Genomic DNA, 17,844 nt, shown 5'->3' on the forward strand with positions numbered 1-17,844 from the left:
CTCATAGAGCCCCTGCCCCGACTGCTATTATATTGGCTTAGTTAGGGCTCTCCACCATGTCAGAATGCCATGGGAGGGCCATCACCTGGACCACCAGCCAGTCTAAGGTCATATGCTATGCCCTTGCACCTGGCTGAGCTGGACTCCTCTTGCTGGGTGACAGGTCCTGTTTTGAGGCTCCTAAGCTAGATTTACCTGGGATCACAGCAGGAACTCAGTTGGGGTGGAGCCAGCAGCAGCCACCATAGGGCTTCTGCAGAGAGCCAGCTCCCAGTCCCTGTTGCCTGTGCCTCTGTTTCCTCATCCTTATTGGAAAGGTTCCACAGGGTGCCAGAATTGGTAGCCCAGATGGTTCCTGTGGTGTGCCCAGCTTGACTGGCCAGGGGTGTGATGGGATAGCTTCACCAATCCCCAGCCTGGCACACCCTGCTTTTTCTAGTTCTCACTCTTTCACATCAGGACATATCACCTCCTTGCTGAGACCTGACCCACCTCTCCCCATCCACTCTCTGCCCCTGTCCTCACACCCATGCTCCCATCACACCCCACACGCAGGTGCCCAGCCTGGCCACAGGGTCTGATCGTGCTCCCCACTCTGCTGTGTGGCCACAGGGAAGTTGCTCAGCCTCTCTGGGCCTGAGTTTCCTCATCTTTGAACTGGGCATGGGAACTGTTCCACGGGCCAAGGCCAACTCAGGCATTGCGTGGAAGAGCCAGGGCAGGATGCAACTCTCCAGCCCAGCGATTGCTCTGTGGCCAAGGTCATTTGTGTGGCCTAGGCCTGGGGCTGCCCTGCCATGGGCAGGCCAGCAGGTGGCCTCCCGCACACACTGCCTGCTTCCTGCTCTTATCTCTCCTGACCTGTGGGAGTCTCCAGCCCTGAAATGGGTGGAGACTCCACTACCACATGACATTCTGCTACCCCCAAATCCCTAAGTGTGTAGAGCCCTAGCAAGCCAAAAACTGGACTTCCATGGGGCCTGTGTACAGCCCAGGAGCGATCCGCAATTGGTCCCTCCAGCTCTCGGCCCGCAGGCTCAGGTTGGTGCCTCTGCTTGGCCATGAGGCTGGCTTGTTGGGCACATACGACCATGTGATGCAGATGGCAGTCATCCAGCAGTGGGACCCGGGCATGGGCAGGTGGGGAAGTCGTTCCTTCAGGCACCCCTTCTGCTGAGCCTCAGGCCTGCCTGGTGGGTCGGCCCCAGGGTATGTGTGGCACACTCTCCACCATCAAGGCTGCCCACCTTGTACCCACATACCCTCCCTGCTTCTGGTGTATGGCCACACGTGCCTGGCTTTGCTCCAGCACCCACAGAAAAGAAATGCACCCACACATATCAATAAACCTAAGTGCCACCTTGAGTCTGCGTATGCCTCATACCCCTGCAGGGGACACACACGCACATGTGTGTGCTCCCAAGCATGTGTGTATAGGCCCCATGTGTACACACACCAGCACACACAATGAAGGCAGGGGGTGGTGTGGACACACACACAACCCTCTAGGCACAACACCTCGGTGGGAAGGGGGAAATGCTGGGCAGCTGCCAACCATGTGCTCAAACTCCCACTCTCCTGGGGCTGGGAACAGGTGCCTGCTGTGCTGGGCCCCAGGGGCTGACACAATAGCGTTGCCTGGCACAGCCTCAGCCCCTGCCCTGTGCATCAGCCGGGTGGACGTCACTGCAGGAGTGGGTGGCTGCACAAGAAGGGAAATGAGCGGGGACCCTGGCGCCCCAGCCCTGCACCACCACTGTGCCCCAGGGCTTGGCTGCAGGGACGGACACACTCAGTGGGCTGAGACTGCTAGTGTCTGAAGTGTGTGGTACCTGGTTACAGCCCTCTGCACCCAACGGCTGCTGCCTGGTCCCGGAGCACCACCCGCTACCACAGAAGGTCTTTGTACTCAGGTGAGGGCTAGGGGCCGGGGTGGGGGCCATTTCTAGCTGGACCCACAAGGTCAGGCTTCTAGTCTGGTCTCTGCAGCCCTGGGCAGGTAGCTGAGCCTCTCTGAGCCTCCATTTTGCCCACCTGTATGGGGTAGTAAATGCCCTGTCTTTCTCCTGGGCCAAGTAGAATCCAGAGGCCCACAGTCACCCCAAGCTGTGAGACTGTGCAAGGCTGTGCCAGGGAGTGGGCAGTGTGGCCAGGCTCCCTGATGCTTCTCACCTCCCAGGACCTGCATCCCCAAGCCTCGCAGCTTTGGTCTCCACCACAGCCAGGGCTACCCAGGGGCCCATACCATGGGTTGTATCTGGGGCCAGGTCTCAGTCCCACAGAGGGACAGAGAGCTGTGTGGGCCACCCAGGTGTGGGGGTGAAGCCATGGCCGCCCCAGGGCAGGTTGGGTAGCCACCAGGTCTCTCCTGCAGCTTTCTGTGGGGACTGACTGGGACAGCTGTCCCCTTCCCTGTAACTCAAGAAGAGATCTGTTCATTGGAGACACCACACTCCAAGCCACAGCCTGTGGTCCCCTGAGCCCCAACCTGTGATAAGAAAGGCCTGGCTCCCCCTCAGCAGCTCCCTTTTGTTGCAAAGAGGTGTTGTTTGTGGGGTTGTGCCCCTCCCCAAAGACAGGTAGACACAGCTGTGGCCCAGCTCAGGTTGCCTGCCCTCAAGGCACCCATCCTGCGTGATCCTGGATGGCACCCTCCTAGTCTGTGCCCCTCGGCCAGAGCTGGTTGGGGAAGACTGTGGGGCTGGCCTCATCGCTTTCTGTCTCCTCTCCAGCTTGTTCTGGACCTGCTGCCCGAGACCCCGCGCCTTCCCGCCGGAGCAACCTGTGCACGTCCTGCAGCCATGGGCCCCAGAGCAGGTGATGACTCCCCTCAGGGAAGGGGCTCCCGGGCAGCGAGATGGCAAGTGTGGAAAGTGCTTACACTCCAGCCACCACGTCCTCCCGGCCTGTAGTCCGGGCTCCTGCCCCAGGGTGCCCCCCTGCAGCCAGCTGAGGGGTCCGGGAAGGGAAGGAGAAAGGGAGGCAGGGCACTGGGCCTGGCTGTCCAGGAGGGGACAAGGCAGGCACAAGAGGGTCATAGCTAGCAGGGGCTCAGGAGGAGGTGAAAGTTGAGTCACTCTGCTTGGCAGTCTTGGGGCTCAGACTGTGAGGACAGAGCCATGAGGATGGGAGGTACCTGTATGTAGGTGCACACTATATGTCACATGTGTACATCATCACACATGTGTGGACACCGTCAGGAACACATACACATTATCACATATGTGCATACATGCTTACACACACACACAAAGGTACATACCACCAGCTACACATGGGAACACATCATCACCCATGTATGCTACCATTCATCAGACACTCCTCAGGTGTACTATATTTGGCAAGCACACCACAACAGGTGTGTACACACCACCACACATATGTGTGTATCACATATGTGCACTATTAGGAACACACACATAAAATGTCAGGCAGACACGTATATAGCCAGACACACTCCCACACGCACATCCATCTGGTCGGACACAACCCCCCACTACTCAGGCCCAGGCTGCTACACACAGGTGACCAGGCCACATGGCTTTTGAGGTCTCCATTTGGGGGCAGCCACAGACCCACCCAGGACACAAGGACCCCATTCACACACTTCCCCTCAGGTGGGGCTCAGCCTCTTGAGGAGCTAGTGGCTGTTTATGGCCCATTCTGTTCCAGGTCCCCGGGTGAGCCTGGGTCTGCTCCTCTTTGTGTGGCTCACTGTCTACTGCTCTCGTCCCCAGGCCGCGGGCTTCTCCCAGGAAGGGCTGGAAGCCAGCAGGGCCAACCTGTGGGCCAAGTGAGTGCCAGCCTCCGCTGCAGGCTCTGCGTCCACAAACCATGTCTCCTGCAGCCGATTCCCTGGCAGGCCTGGGGTGGGGGCGCTGAAAAGGGAGGACCACCTCCAGGGTCTGCACGTGCCAGCCCAGGTGCGGCTGTGGCAGGACCGGTGACTCCCGGCTCTGACCTGGGGAACCTGGCCCGGCCTGCCTGCCTGCCTGCCTGCCTGCCTGGCCCACCTTGCCTTGGCATGGCCCAGAGTTTGGTGTCCTGCATCAGGGTCATGTCCACATGGCTGACAGCAGCTGCCCAGGTCATCATAGCTATCTGGGTCCAGGGTCCCTCCTGAGTTCTCTGGTGCTTGCGCTGCCCTGCTTGGACTGGCAGGCAATTACTGCCCATCCTGAGTCCTCATCCTTCCTGTACCCCGAGACTTTGCTGTCCTCCCAAGCCCCAGAACAGAGTCTGCATCACTTCTGTGCAGTTTCCAGGGGTTTCATGCTTAGGCTCAGCTGTCCTCTCCTTCCCTGGGGGTTGGAGTTCACTGGTCAGCCATCAATCAATTGATCAATCAGTTGACTGACCCAGCAAGGTTGGGTGCCCAAATTGGACCAGCTGGGCCCAAGTTAAAGTCCCAAGAGATCCCCTCCTCATGCACAAATTTTATTAGACTCACACCGTGAGGAAGGCTCAACGAGAAGATGCACCTGGCTGCAGTGGCCCAGCAGATGCCCAGGCCACACCTTTAAACACTCAGCCACTGCTGGGACCAGCTGGGAAGAAGCAAAGACCCAGCATCTGGGCAAGGGACACCCCTGCTCAGAGCTCAGAGCCTGAACGGGGTGCTTATAGGAGGAGGGAGGAGGGGCAGGTAAAGCAGGAGTCTTGCCTGTATCGAGGCCCTGCCTGCCACACTTCCTGTGTCTCGTTCCTTCAGTGTTGGGAGTCTGACCTCCACCCTGCATGCTGCAGTCCGGACTGCCCCTTTTGCCCCCACCCCCACCCCTCACCACCTGCTTCCTTCTGCTCAGTGCCAACGCCTCCCTTCTGCAAGGCTTCTGGTGCCAGCCAGCCAGCCAGCTGTCCCGGGATGAGCTTTCGGCTCTGATCAGGAGGATGGCGTCGCAGCAGGTGCTCCTCAAAGCCTGGCAGGTAAGAAGCCCTGGTTGGCATGAGCAGGTTGGGGTGTCGAGGGCAAGAACAGGCTCCAAAGAAAAGGCGCCTGGAGATGGGTAGGAAGGGAGTGTCCCCAGCAGAAGACACAGGCCAGCAAGGACCAGGGCCATTCGGCCGGGACACGGTGTGCTCACAGGAGTCCTAGGGCCGTACTGGAGACACTGCACACCGTTGTCTCTAAGCCAACCTGCCAGTTTCACAGCCACCTAAGAGGCCTCTGAGGTGACAGAGCCTGCCCACCCCCTCGGGTGGTTTTCCTGTACATTCCTCTTTGGACCATTTCTAGGACTCCTTAGCCAGTTGCCCAAAGACCCCAGCCTCCTCTTCCTGGTTGGGTAAGGGGCTTGGCCACCTGGCCTGTGCTGGCCCCTTCGTGCCTCCATCTGCCATACTGTGCCCTCTTGATGTCCTCGGGCCGCTGAGGTAGATCTCCCAGCCTGCTGGCCTTTCCCCAACTTGGGCCATGAGAAGGGTCAGCTGAGCTCACCTCAACTGACAGCTGACCCACGAATACCCTGCCCTGAGTTGGAAGGAAAGAAGGAAGGAAGGAGGGAAGAAAGGAAGGAAGGAAGTCATTCTGTCTCATTATAAAGTTAGTATAAAACTAGTAATAAAAGGAAGAAACACACACAAAAGAAAAGAAAAGAAAAAAAGAAAGAAGAAAAAACACCAGTAATAATTTTTTTTACTCCTCACCCGAGGACATGTTTTTCATTGATTTCAGAGAGAGAGGAGGGAGAGAAAGAGAAAGAGAGAGAGAGAGAGAAACATCAATCAGTTGCCTCCCATATGCACCCCAACCAGGGCTCGAAACCACAAGCTAGGTATGTGCCCTGACTGGGAATGGAACCCATAACCTTCCGGTATATGGGATGACGCTCCAACCAACTGAGCCACTTAGCCAGGGCAGAACTAGTAATAAATTTTAAACAACCCCAACATAGGCTAGGCAGGACAAGAGGTCTGGGCATGTGACATCGGGATGAGCTTCCATGGTGCAGTGGGGCTGGGGGTAAACCCAGGGCCTGAGTGCCCTCCCGGGGTAAAGGTAGGGGTGGAGGGGCTGGTAACGTTCAGCCTGGGTTTGACCCATTCTGAGGCCATTCTGATGCGGAGATTGAGACAGGCAGAGGATGACAACTAGTCCAGGTGACACAGAGCAGACAGGTGGGAGGAGGGAACTGGGTGAATGTGGGGATGGGAGTAGGGGGAGGTGCTGTGACAGAGCGGAGGGGCTGGGCAAGGCAGTGATGCGCCCCCCACCTGCCCAGCTCTGCTGCCTGGCCAACCTGGCTGCCCTACGTGGCCTCCAAGGTGACTTTTTGCTCCACCCGCCCGATCTGTTGCTCTTCTACAAGTGAGTATCCCCCACCGGGCCACCCGACATCCAGCAGTCCAAGCATGCCTCTCTGGGTCCCGGGAACCCCAGCTCCCCATGGGCACCTGGGCCACCCTAGAGGACCCCTGGCTGGCCCCACCCTCCCAACAGTTCCCCACCTGCCTGCAGCCTGGAGCAGGTAAGGGAAGCTGACTGTCGGGCCTTCACTGGCCGTGCCGCCCGGGGGGACACAGAGCTGCTGGCCAACCTGCCTGACCAGAGGGCCGCCCTGCAGCATGCAGCCTTAGCCTGCCTGGTAGGTCCTGGGGTGGGGCCAGAGGGGTGGGAGGGTCAGGGGGCCTAGCTCTCACCAACCTTCTGTTTCCGCAGGGTGGGCCCCACCGACAGCTCAGTGCCTCAGACCTGCTGCTCCTTGGGGTCCTGGTGTGCGACATGGATGCGTCCAGCATCGTGGCCTCGGACCCCCAAGTGCTACAGAACCTGCAGCGCTGCCCCCAGCTGACCCCTGCCCAGCAGGCTGCTATCAACACACTACTGGCCAGTGGGAGGACCGTGCTTGGGTGAGTGGGGGCCCCACCCCCTCTGCCCAGGCCTCCGCTCCTGGAGACGAGACCAGAGGCAATTTAGGGTTCGGGCCCAGGAGTTCACCGAGTTCCAGAGCCCTGCTGACCTCCAACTTCTGATGCAGCTCACAGCCCTTCTCAGACCTTAGAGCCTTTGGGGCACACAAGTTTGGGGATGCTACCAACACCAAGCGGGCCCCTCAATCCCCCTGCTCCAAAGCCTGAGTCTGTCCTGGTCAGGGAAGGTGTCCCACCAGGTCAGGCCCTGGGAATTGTGCACTCAGGGAAGGGCAGGTGGCCTCCAGGGTCTGGGGTGCTGCTCCAGACCCAGACACAGCTCCCTCCTTCCCCACACCAGGCCCCCTGTCTCCTGGAACCCAGCGGGGCTGCAGGCTCTGGGACCGCTGGCCACCTACATCAGCCCCAGCCTGTGGGCACAGGTGCAGGAGGTAGGATAGTGCCCTGGGGCAAGGTAAGGGAACTAAACTAACCCTAGACGTAGGGGGGAGTGTCCAGACGACCATTCACCAGCCTGGTCAGGCCTGAGGGTTGTTCACCATACAACTCCAATGCCCACATGTTGTCCCCGGTCGCTCCTGTCACTGGGTTTTCTCAGTGGGGCGGGAGGAGAAACCAGGTGGCTCCAGGGTGCGGAGCCTCCAGCACCCTCTGCCAGGCCGTGGGCCTGGACTTCTTCGGCAGTATGGTGGCCGCATGCCGGGCAGGACAGCTCAGCCAGCGTGATGCCAGGCGCTTTGTCACCAGCTTCCTTGAGGCTGAGACCAAGGCCAAGTCGATGTCCTCACGGCCCAAGAGGGGCACAGGTCAGTGTGGCCACAGTGGCCTGGGGACACTGGTCTGCACTCTGGATTCTGGGGTGGGAGCACCCAATACGTGGCCCACCTGCTGCCATACCTCCCGAGCTCAGCCCGGCCATCCGTGTCTAGCACAGGGAGGCTCAGGCTGTGTGGCTGGACTTCAGGGCCAGGTCCTGGCTAGGAGCTGAGGTCAAGGTCAAGCTTGACTCAGTCTACTCTGAGCCAGGTTCCCGGCTAGAAGTCAAGCTTGGGGACAGAGTCAAGGGTGGGTCAGGGTTAGGAGCGCTGTAGAGCCCGAGGTCAGCCGCAGTGGCCGGCTCAGGCCATGGCTGGGTCGTCAAGCCCACCCCACCCGCAGCCACAGTGAGACCCTGCATCCACGGCAACATCACGGCGGCCACACTGCGGGATGACCTCTTCCTGGTGCGCTATGACTGCTCACAGCTCGAGTCCTGCCTGGGCAGCCAAGTGCTCAAGGCCAACCTGGACCCCCTGCTGCAGCACCCACTACCTGCCGAGTGCCAGCGTGTCATCAAGGCCAAGCTGGCTCAGGTGCACTGAGGACTGGGTGGAGGCCAGTGGGTCACGGGCCCTAGGGGTGGGATCTGACCCTCTCGTTGGTGCAGATCTACCCGAGCAGCGTCCCAGAAGAGCAACTTCGTCTCATCACCTCACTGGTCTACCTCTACACTCACGCGGAGATCAGCCTGTGGAACATCACATCTCGGGACACAGTCATGGCCCTGCTGGCCTCAGACGTGGCCCTGGAGAACCAGACAGAGGTGAGGGCAGTAGAGGTGGGGCAGGTGGCAAGGATGGGGGGTAGGGGAGCCCGCTGACCCTGGCCCAACAACCCCAGCCCCACCAACCCCTGTCCTGCCCCCAGGCCATCCTGCAGAAGTTCCTGGACCACAAGGGCAAGATCACCAGTGCACTGCTTGTGGCTATTGGGGGCTCCCGCCTCTGCTGGATGAGCCCCCAGCAGATCCAGGCCATCAGGCCCTCAGAGTTCCGGTGAGCCCCACCCCAGCGACATGTTCGCTGCACCTCGGCGTCAGCTCCACTGCTCCCCACGGAGAATTAGAGGGGAGACTGAGGCTCAGGAGTGGTCGGGGCCAGGCCACCACAGGTGTGTTAGTTTCCTACAGCTGCCAAAGCAAAGTACTTCGAACTGAGTTTTAAAAGAACAGAGATGCATTCTCCCACAGTCCAGAAGCCAGAAGTCTGGGACTAAGGTGTCAGAGGGGCCGGGCTCCCCCTGAAACCCGTAGCAGAGGTGTCTTCCCGCCTCTTCCAACTTCTGGTGTTGCCGGTAGTCCTTGGCCGTTCTTGGCTTCTGGCCCCATCACCCCATCTCTGCCGCCATCATCATCGCATGGCTGTCTCCCCCACAACCCGTGTCTGTGTCTGTGACACCAGGCGCTGGATTTTAAGGCCCACCCTAGTTCAGTCAGACCTCGTCTTACTTTAATTATATCTGTCAATAGAAAAGACCCTATTTCCAAATAAGGTCATATTCTGAGGTTTTGCGTGAATGTAAATTTTGGGGAAATGCTATCAGCCCAGGACATAGGACAAGGGGACCCCTGTGGTTTAGGGAGAGAGGGCCAGACCCAGCCAACCAGACAACCAGGGCTCCCAGCCTGCCCATCAGCTTCACCCCCTCCCCAGGCTGGCCGGGGCCCTGGATGTCTCCTCCTGCCCTCAGAGCCGGAAGGATGTGCTGTACTCCAAGGCCCGAGAGGCCTTCAGCAGCACCAGGAGCTCAGCTGCCTACTACCACTTCATTCGCCCCTACCTTGGTGAGACCCCGCCCTGTGTGCAGACACCTTTCCTCCTGAAGCCCCCCTCCCCCCTCACCGCTTCCACCCCCAGGTGGTGCCCCCTTGGAGGATCTGCAGCACCTGGCCGAGGCCAACGTCTCCATGGACATCCACACCTTCACCAACCTGAACCCCCACGTGCTGCAGGTGGGCCCTGGGGGCTGCCTCTTGGGGGCGTGGGGCAGGCTGGCCAAGCCAGGGGAGCCCCAGGCCACAGGTCCGCGGGCACCCCAAAGTGGGCCTCAGGTCACTTCCCTGGGCTGATTCTGCCAGTCCTCGCCCCCGCGCCCACTCCTTGGGTGGGCACTGCCTGTCCTGCCTTGGCCCCGAAGCCGGGCCCCTTCATGACTCTCTGTCCCTTCCCACCTGGCCGCCTCACTTCCCTCAAAGAGCCTGAGTGTCGACCACGTGACGATGCTGCTCGGGCAGAACGTGGGGGACCTGCAGAAAGCACGCAGCCACCCGACCGTCAGCTCCTGGCTCCGCAGCCTGAACAGACTGGCTCTGGGCAAGCTGGGCCTGGACACGGACCCTGCCAGCCCTGCCAGCCCCACCGGCCCGGTCCCCTCGACCCCTGGGACTCGCGACACAACCCTCTGGGCGTCCCATCTAGCCGCCACATCGGGCGGCTCTGGGAATGATGGCCCCTACTCAGGTACAGCCTCACACCCAGGCTACCCTGCCTCTGCTCAGCCCTGTCTGCCCACGGCCTCTATGGGCCCCAAACCACTGCTCATGCCCAATGTCGTACTCCATTGGCCAGCTTTTGCCACTTGCTTCTCGGGTGACATCTGAGTGACATGCTTCACCCCGTATCTTCCATTGACTTACTGAAGGACACAACTGCCTCCTCCAGACCCACTGACTGCATAAAGTGGGGACCAGACACCAGGGAAGGGGAAGCTTTAAAATCTTTGTTGGGGTGCAGAAGAGTGGTCACACATGGCCTTTCCCACCCACAGGGCTGGTGTGAGCCCGGAACCCAGAAGGAGGGGCTGCCCACAGCTGCCAGGACAATCCTGGGTGTGGCTCCCAGCCAGGACTGATGGGTGTTTCCTCTCTGTTCCACCCACAGGCAGCCCACCAGCCCACCTGAGGTGTCTGCCACTTGCTGTGGCCCTGCCCTCCAGCCTCCTGTGGCTGCTGTACTGGGGCAGCCTGGGGCCCTTTGGGGACTGCTCACAGGGCGCCTGCACAGCGGCCTCTGAAGACAGCACTATGCTGGCGCCACATGCAGGAAAATCGGGGCCGGTAGGTGGAGCTGGATGCCAGCCCGGACCAGGGCACAGGCCCCAGGTCCAGGGAACCCGACCATCTCCCACATCCTAGGAGCCTGCAGGGCAGGGTCCCACCCACATCCAGCTCCTAGGACCTAGAGCTGGTCCGAGGGCCCGGGCAGAGCTGGGACTACCGGGTCACCTGGGCCAGCTGAGGGAGATGCTGCCTCGGCCCTCTGGTCTCCTTCAGGACAAGGAAATGGGGCTGGAGAGGGGGAGGCTATGGCACTGCGCTGATTTTAATAAAAGACAAGGTGGTTTTCCTGTATGTATCCCTTTGCTCTGGTCCCGAGGAAGGGCACGGAAACCCTCTTAGCCAGGAACAGGACTCTCACCCACCATCTCCTGGGGCGTCACCAAGGCCACCCTGGGTTTCTCGGCCTTGCCTCAGGAGAGATGGGAGCAATGGAAGGGCATCAGAAGGCCGTAGCCCTCCCCCAACGCCTGCTTCGGGTCCCTGCCCCGCCTCTCCCCACCCCACCCCCACCCCGCTTCCAAGCACAAACTGGAGGGGCTGCAAGTCAGGGAGTCTTGTCCACAGGGTTACAGCCCTCAGGCCCCCACCTCTCAGAACACCACAGCCATAAAGGCCTCCCACGCTGTCCCCAGAACACCACAGGTCACCTCTTTGGAGGAGGAACATGTTCTCTTTTATTAAGCTCCTGTCCCCTAGGGTGGGGCAGGGACCACCCAGGCAGGCCTACTCCCCCAGGTGGGAGTCTCCACAGCAGGGCCCAGTTCAGCATCCAGAGCATCCTGCTCAGTTCAGGTTCAAAGCCAGGAGCAGAGCTGGGATCATAATGAACGCATATCCAGGTCCAACGAGGTGGGATCCCCCTGAGAGGGCCTCTGCACAGAGAGGGGGTAACTCAGACCCTCCACCTCACTGTCCCAGCCCCACCCAGCCAGCCGCCCCAGCCCACCTCGAAAGCTGAGGTCTAGGACCATATAGCCGTTGGGGATGCCGCCATGAAGCCCCAGCCCCAGGCTGTCCAGGTCATTCTGCTGTTGTCGCAAGATCCAGTCCCGCACGGGGCTATTTCCCTCCTCTGCCTTCAGGCCCTCCAGGTTTGGACCCAGAAGTTTTTGCACCTCAGCAATGGTCAGTGGCTGCCAAAGCCCCAGGTAGCCGTCAGGGTCTCCCTGCCTCTGTCCAGAGGGCTGCTGGACTTTGCCCTGTCCAAGCCACCCCATGCTTCCCTAGCTCATAGACCCTGCCAGCACCTCCAGGCTTTGGAGCAGGTCCTGGCTTAGCAGCTGCTCCTCCCAAGACCCCGCCCATTCATCAGCCCCGCCCACCCATGGACAAGCCCTTCTCCTCGGCCCCTCCCTCCCCTCAGCGGCACCTTCCAATGGCCCCCCCCTCTGGTGGCCATACCAGTAAGGCCTCTTTCCTTAACCTCTTGAATGTGGCCATGTCCATGCTGATGTTTTGCGGAATGAGAGCCTGCAAGTCCTCCGTGGAGGCCCCACCTGTGGCCAGGGAGAGGGAGCCCTAAGTGTGAGAACTCACAACACTACACCCACTCTCACCCTCTGAACACAAGCTGTGAGAAGCCTGCTACCTTTACCAAGATTCCCTTTTCCTAAGGAACTCCTGGGCCCTGGTTTGCCTGGTGACCACCTGACTCTCCCAGAGTCAGGGGAGGGGCTGGAGGTGGTCAAGTGCATGAGCGGGAGTCAGAACTCACAGGACCTCAGCCTACACACACACTCGGAAGGATGGAGGGCACCCCGAGCCCCGGTCCCAGCACCAGGGGAAGGCAGCACCTATGGGGACCTCCGGCATCCCGCTACCCCACGTTCTCCCGGCTCACCCAGGAAGGGCTTGATTCTCGCAAAGTACATGGACCCGCTCATGTTCCGGAAAGCGATGTGGGCCTTGTGATAGAGGACGTCCATCTGCAGTGGGTGGCACGCATCCAGGTCCTGGGGCCTGACCCCCCTGGAGGGGCAGTATGGTGCTGGGAAGCGAGCTCGCAGCACAGCACACCCCCCCCACGGGCAGACCCCTGGGACTCACCGAAGAACATCGTCTTGCACGAGGCCCAGCTGCTCAGGACTGAGGGAGCAGAGGTAGGTGGGATGAAAGCTGGCCAGCATGTCCAGGGTGACCTTGTCCAGCTGGCCCCCTCCCATCACATAGCGGGCAATCAGGGCAGCCACCTGTGGGAGGAGCCCAGTGAGGTGCCTTGGGGCGGGGAGAGAAGCATCCCCCAAGGCCTGCACAGCCTCACCCTCTGCGCTCCCCTCCCAACGGGTGATCACCTGAGGATCCATTTTCCGCCCTTTGCTGACTTTGAGCAGAGATTTCACTGTCTCCAGGGATGTCACATTCCATTTGTGGATGTCCTCGGGGGTGACCTCAAGGAAGAAGTAACTCAGGTTCTGGATCAGGGACTCAGGGTACCCCTGTGGGTAGAGCTGCCGGGGAAATTGACAGTGAGGGCCACAGCCATTCCCCAGTCAGTTGGGGGAGGCTTTGGCATCTTCCGCAGGCAGAAGCCAAATCATGAACTACCTGGTCCAGTTTGTGCTTTAAAATGGCAAGCTGCTCGTTGGTAAAGGGAAGTGCGTTCACCAGGTTCATTTGCTCGGCCAGCAGGGCCCCGCTCACACAGGCCTCCAGCTCCCACTCCTCATAGAAGACAAGGTCTTCATCCACCATGTGGACCTCCTTCCCTGAGGGGCAGGCCTTCTCTACAGGGGCAGGCAGGGGGTCAGGGGGCTGGGCTTTTCCAGTCAACCTCCTCTTCCTTTCACACCACGCTGAGACCCTGGGCAAATCATGACCCTCTCCAGGCCTCAGTTTACTCATTGGCAAAATGAGGAGATTCTGTCCCCTCTCCAAGGTTTTCACAATTGAATGTGCTGAGCAGCCAGAAAAAGCCACAGCATTAGCTGGTGAGACCCCATAGTGCCAGCCCCCACCCTCAGGTCTCCCACTCGACGGGGCTGGGCCCTGTGCTCACTCTCTGTGCCCTGCAGAGCCCTTGGGAGGACGACGGCTCGCTCAGGCTGCTGAGCCCAGGAGGTGCGTTGCAGCCATGAGGTCGTGACACCCTGAGGACACAGCAGGGTTGTGGCTGAGCCATGCGTGGCCCAGCATCCAAGGACCCCCACCGAGGGCCAGATAACCCTCCCCTGTCTCCCCAGAGAGTCCTTACCTGTCCTGTGTCTGCAGTCTTCGCCGTGGAAGGTAGTGCCCACCCTGCAGGGCAGGAACACAAGGTTCAAGAGGGCGGCTGAGGGCTTCTGGGTGTGCCTGCTGCAGGCCCTACCACGGGGAGGACAGAGGCAAATCCAGCCTCTCCCTGGCCCCCAGCCCTGTGCACACCCCACAGGTGTGGAAACAAGGTCAGGCCCCTGTACCCCATATTCGAAGTCCCCCATGACTTACCCCAGGCCAGGGCCTGCACCCCACCAGGGAGCACAGGCCTCCCACATCCTTCTCCCAGAACCCCACTGCTCTGGGCAGTCAGACACCTAGCCCACAAACACCCTCCCTTTGGCTGGAGGCCCCATCTCAGCGCTGCCCTAGTTCAGCCTGCAACCCTATGGGGCAGGGCAAGAAGAGACGTGCCTGACACCCTGCCCACAACTCAGGCACCCGCTGAGATCTGTGACACCTGTCAGAACTTGAGCCACCTCCCAAGGATGGGGGCACTGTTCACAGACCTGGGAGGAGGCATGGGGCAGGTAGAGCCTCTCCTGAGGTCCCCACCCCCAAAGAACCCTTGGCTGCCCTCCAGCGCACACTGTGCTCTGGCAGTCCAACCGTTCGCCGCAGCCCACTCGCATTACTCACTGAGGCTGAGAAGCAGAAGCAGGAGGCTGCCTCGGGTGGGGGTTCTGAAGGACCCCAGAGTGGGTCCAGAACTCTGCAAGGCCATTGGTCTGTGGAGGACAGCCACTCTGTCATTCCTACCACTGGCCCACCCGCGGCCCTGGGCACAGCCAGTGAAGGGGTCTCAGAGCCCCAGAGGGGTGCCAGACCAACCTCGTCAGTCCCCTGCAGCAGTGTCTGCGGTGCCTCCAGCCCTGCGGCCCTGCTCTCCAGACCAAACAACCCACCTGGTCTGCCCCTTTCCGGGGAAACAGGCCCCTCCTGCCGGGGGCTGTAGAGTCTGAGTCAGCTCTGCCCCCGCCCCCCCCCCCCCCCCCCCCCCGTAAGGAGGGTGGGCAGGCAGACAGCTGGCCCCACCCCCTCTCTTGGCAGGGCAGGGCAGGGAAGGCAGAGGGAGGCAGGGCTGCCTCTGGCTCAGGCTGGCCTCAATTTCCCCATTCACACCAGGGGAGCTAAGCAGCCCAGGGCTGGGAGCCCTGCTGGGTGCCCCACCTCAACTAGGGGCTGCCCCCTGGCTGAAGGCCATCTGCCCCCTCCACACCCACAGCCGCAGGCACTGGCCTTTGTGCAAACCCAGGGCCCTGGCAGGTGGACAAAGCTGGGTGGGGCCCACCTTCCACTTTCCCTTCTGAAGTCCCTCTCAAAACAGAGGCCGGGGTGCGTGCCAGAGGGCGATGCTGCCTCCCACTTCACAGCCCCCTGGGTGAGGCGGTGAGTGGGTAAGCGTTCCTGTGGGGGGTGGGAGATCCCCTTGCACTTTCTACAGTGGGGAGATGGGTGGGGAGGGTTGTCCCAGGGTAGGGTGGGGCCTGAAAAACACCAAGCCTCTTGTACACTTGCCCCTCTCAGGGAAGCCCAGAGCTGGAGGCTGCAGGTGGCCCTGCGGAGCAGAGCCACCCCTCCCCCAAACCTTTGTCCAGGCCTGTGTCAGCCGTACCCCTGGCTCCTCAGAAGTGGCAGGTGGTGGGGGGCGGGGAGGGGGCTCACATTCATGCTTTAGCAACCCCTTTCAGTTGTGCAAATAGCCAGCCTGTAGGGAATGATGTTGGGGAGCAGCAAGGCCCCAGAGAATCCCTCTCCCCTCCCCTCTCCCACCAGGCCCCAGAGGAGGTGGGAGAAAACCAGGCCCCAGACCAGAAAATAGGCAGGGAGTGGGACCAGGCAAGAGCTGCACCTCCCTCTGCATCTCCCCTCAGCCTGCACCCAGCATCTTATAACCAGGGGCCCCCAGCACCCCAGGTGGGGCCCCCTGGGAGCCTCTGCAAGCCACTGTGGGCCCTGGAAACAGCATCCTTCCCTCCCCACCCAAGGCCAGGTTGGGGCCACAGAGACACCTCAGCTGTTTCAAGGCCACAGCTTCCAGACTGGCCAGAGTGCCACAATCGAGTCATGGTGTCTCAGCCAGTTCAGGGCATGGGTATTTACATGTGACATGGAAACAATTCCCAGGCAGTGTGGTGGGTCCCAGCGGGAGCAAGACAGGATAGGACCTAGCATGGTCCCCTCTCTGACCCTGAGTCCTCCAAGACCAGCATCCACCTGGTCAGCTGTTACTCATGAGCCACCTGCACACTCACTTGGCACCTACTGCATGCCGAGCCCTGCTCAGACACGGGGGCTGGAGTAGGAGAGATTCAGGCTCTGGCCAGGACCCTGGATGTGGGGCCTGGCCACAGAGAGGGCTGGCCCTGCCCTTGCCCTCCTGTCCCTGGCCCTGCTGCAGCCATTGGGGTCTGAGTAGACCCTGAGCTCCTCAGAGGAGAGTGCGAGCTAAAGGTGACTGCCTGAGAGGGAGGAACGGCCAACTCCTCCCTGACCCTGAGAGTCACGAGCTCACAGTCTCTGTCAGGTGCTTGGCTGCAGGACACTGGCAGAGGCTGTCCCCGGCCCCTCCTGTCCCACGCCCCTGCAGAATCTCCCACCCCAGCCCAACCTCAACCCCAAGGTGTCCCACCTCAGCCCAGCCTCAGCCCTCAAGTGATGGAATATGGTCAGACCATATTCCCTGCCAACCACAGGCCTCTCTGGAGAGGGTGGGCAGGGGAACGAATTATGGGCTTAGGACAGGTCTGATATACAGACGCCGTGCAGCAAGCCCAGGGGGCTCACAGCACGTCAGGAGCGACTGGTACTAGGACAGAACTGGTGCTCCATGTACAGAATGAGAGGTGGGGCGGGGTCCTCACTGCTCTCCAAGTGCAATGAGGACTCAAGAGGGGGTATCCATGGAGGCAGAGGCGATGGCTGCCCCACCTCCCCCAGCTTGCTCATTTGGGGTGGTCAGGGGCCCCTCCCGGGTGGATCCCAGTACCAGCCTCAGCCCACCCCCTGCTCCCACCCAGAGCTGCTTGGTTCCAGAAGGCGCTGACAGGGTTTTCCTGGCCCTCACCTCCCTAGGCAAGACCACACACATGACCCAGACCCTGACCAGGCCCCTAGCCACCCCCTAAACCCCACAGATGAGGTGTGGTCAGCCCCTCTCGAGCCTTAACACTGAGCTGGGTACCGTGAGGCCCCTGGAAAAAATCCTGGTGTCCCCAGGTACCTCCCCAGGGTCCAGGTAGGCCCTGCTTTTGGCGGCTCTGATGTTCCAGAGTGATGAACCAAACCTGAACCTCCTCTGCCTCGGTTTCCTCAATTGGTAAATGGGTGGTCAAGAGGCCGGCAGCCTCTCAGGTCTGTCGGGAAAAGAAATGAGGCATTTCTGATGCAGCTGAGAGCAGCGCCGCTCATGCGCCAGGAATGTATGGGTGGGGACCCCGAGGAGGGGCCGCCCAGGGAGGAGGGGTGCAGGGTAGAGAGCTGCCTCAGCCCTTCCCTTGGTGGGCGTGGGTGGACGCTCGGGCTGACCATCATGTACCAGGCATGTGTTGGAGCCAAGTCCTTGCTTCCTGCTCTCTTACCCTCCTGTTTCTCAGGTGGAGAAACGAAGGCTTGATGAATGGCCAAAACCACACAGCACAGCCAGGGCGTGGTCTCCCAGTGGTGCCCTGGTAGGGTCTCCACAGGCCACCCCACAAAGCCATTCTCCGTGGTGGCCACTCAGAGTGTCAGCCACAGTGTGATTTCTTTTGAGTGAGTTCTGGGCTCATAGCACTATAGTGTGGATGTCACCAGGGGGTGAAGTGGCCGGATGGGGGACTGCAAGAGTGCAGGTGTTGGGGAGACAAAGCCAACCCAGCTAGCCGCAGTGAGCACACAGCACTGCCCCCCATGATGGTGGGGCC

At 60.7% G+C, this 17,844-nt stretch overlaps 2 protein-coding genes across 9 annotated transcripts; one reads left to right on the forward strand and one right to left on the reverse strand.

Annotated features, from left to right (window-relative positions):
- The first annotated feature begins 1,656 nt into the window (after positions 1–1,656).
- Positions 1,657–11,035, forward strand: LOC114508129 (mesothelin-like protein). Of its 5 annotated transcripts, none has more exons than XM_036021113.1 (16): positions 1,657–1,913; positions 2,733–2,817; positions 3,673–3,793; positions 4,806–4,926; positions 6,222–6,307; positions 6,440–6,584; positions 6,659–6,849; positions 7,211–7,301; positions 7,529–7,676; positions 8,029–8,222; positions 8,297–8,452; positions 8,530–8,684; positions 9,342–9,472; positions 9,546–9,640; positions 9,884–10,148; positions 10,569–11,035. In XM_036021113.1, the coding sequence occupies exons 2-16, from the start codon at positions 2,802–2,804 to the stop codon at positions 10,820–10,822; spliced, it is 2,169 nt and encodes a 722-aa protein (XP_035877006.1). In that variant the 5' UTR covers positions 1,657–1,913; positions 2,733–2,801; the 3' UTR covers positions 10,823–11,035. The 5 variants fall into 5 exon arrangements, with proteins under 5 accessions (XP_035877006.1, XP_035877008.1, XP_035877007.1 ...); XM_036021115.1 differs by having other exon boundaries at positions 8,557–8,684; XM_036021114.1 differs by having other exon boundaries at positions 6,458–6,584.
- Positions 11,036–11,397: 362 nt separating this feature from the next.
- On the reverse strand, positions 11,398–17,373 carry LOC114508036 (mesothelin). Of its 4 annotated transcripts, none has more exons than XM_036021124.1 (11): positions 17,227–17,372; positions 14,579–14,667; positions 13,938–13,981; positions 13,743–13,833; positions 13,292–13,470; positions 13,039–13,194; positions 12,797–12,936; positions 12,588–12,718; positions 12,149–12,243; positions 11,694–11,880; positions 11,398–11,619 (listed from the first exon to the last, which is right to left on the reverse strand). In XM_036021124.1, exons 2-11 carry the CDS (start codon positions 14,661–14,663, stop codon positions 11,531–11,533), a joined length of 1,197 nt encoding a protein of 398 aa, XP_035877017.1. In that variant the 5' UTR covers positions 14,664–14,667; positions 17,227–17,372; the 3' UTR covers positions 11,398–11,530. The 4 variants fall into 4 exon arrangements, with proteins under 4 accessions (XP_035877017.1, XP_035877016.1, XP_035877014.1 ...); XM_036021123.1 differs by having other exon boundaries at positions 12,588–12,715; positions 12,794–12,936; XM_036021121.1 differs by having other exon boundaries at positions 12,588–12,715; positions 12,794–13,194; positions 17,227–17,373.
- Positions 17,374–17,844: the final 471 nt, after the last annotated feature.

The sequence above is a fragment of the Phyllostomus discolor genome, chromosome 3 (assembly GCF_004126475.2).
Source record: "Phyllostomus discolor isolate MPI-MPIP mPhyDis1 chromosome 3, mPhyDis1.pri.v3, whole genome shotgun sequence".
Lineage (NCBI taxonomy): Eukaryota > Metazoa > Chordata > Mammalia > Chiroptera > Phyllostomidae > Phyllostomus > Phyllostomus discolor.

What these genes read in the sequence shown, in the direction of transcription:
- LOC114508129 (XM_036021113.1), top strand. An exon ending in ATGCAGCCTTAGCCTGCCTG is followed by an intron (nt 6,585 to 6,658) that starts GTAGGTCCTGGG and finishes CTGTTTCCGCAG; the next exon opens with GGTGGGCCCCACCGACAGCT. An exon ending in ACGGCCCAAGAGGGGCACAG is followed by an intron (nt 7,677 to 8,028) that starts GTCAGTGTGGCC and finishes CCCCACCCGCAG; the next exon opens with CCACAGTGAGACCCTGCATC.
- LOC114508036 (XM_036021121.1), bottom strand. Translation starts at nt 14,663, where the DNA reads ATGGCCTTGCAGAGTTCTGGACCCACTCTGGGGTCCTTCAGAACCCCC. An exon ending in GTGCAAGACGATGTTCTTCG is followed by an intron (nt 12,716 to 12,793) that starts GTGAGTCCCAGG and finishes CTGCCCCTCCAG; the next exon opens with GGGGGTCAGGCCCCAGGACC. An exon ending in TAAGGAAAGAGGCCTTACTG is followed by an intron (nt 11,881 to 12,148) that starts GTATGGCCACCA and finishes GGGCTTTGGCAG; the next exon opens with CCACTGACCATTGCTGAGGT.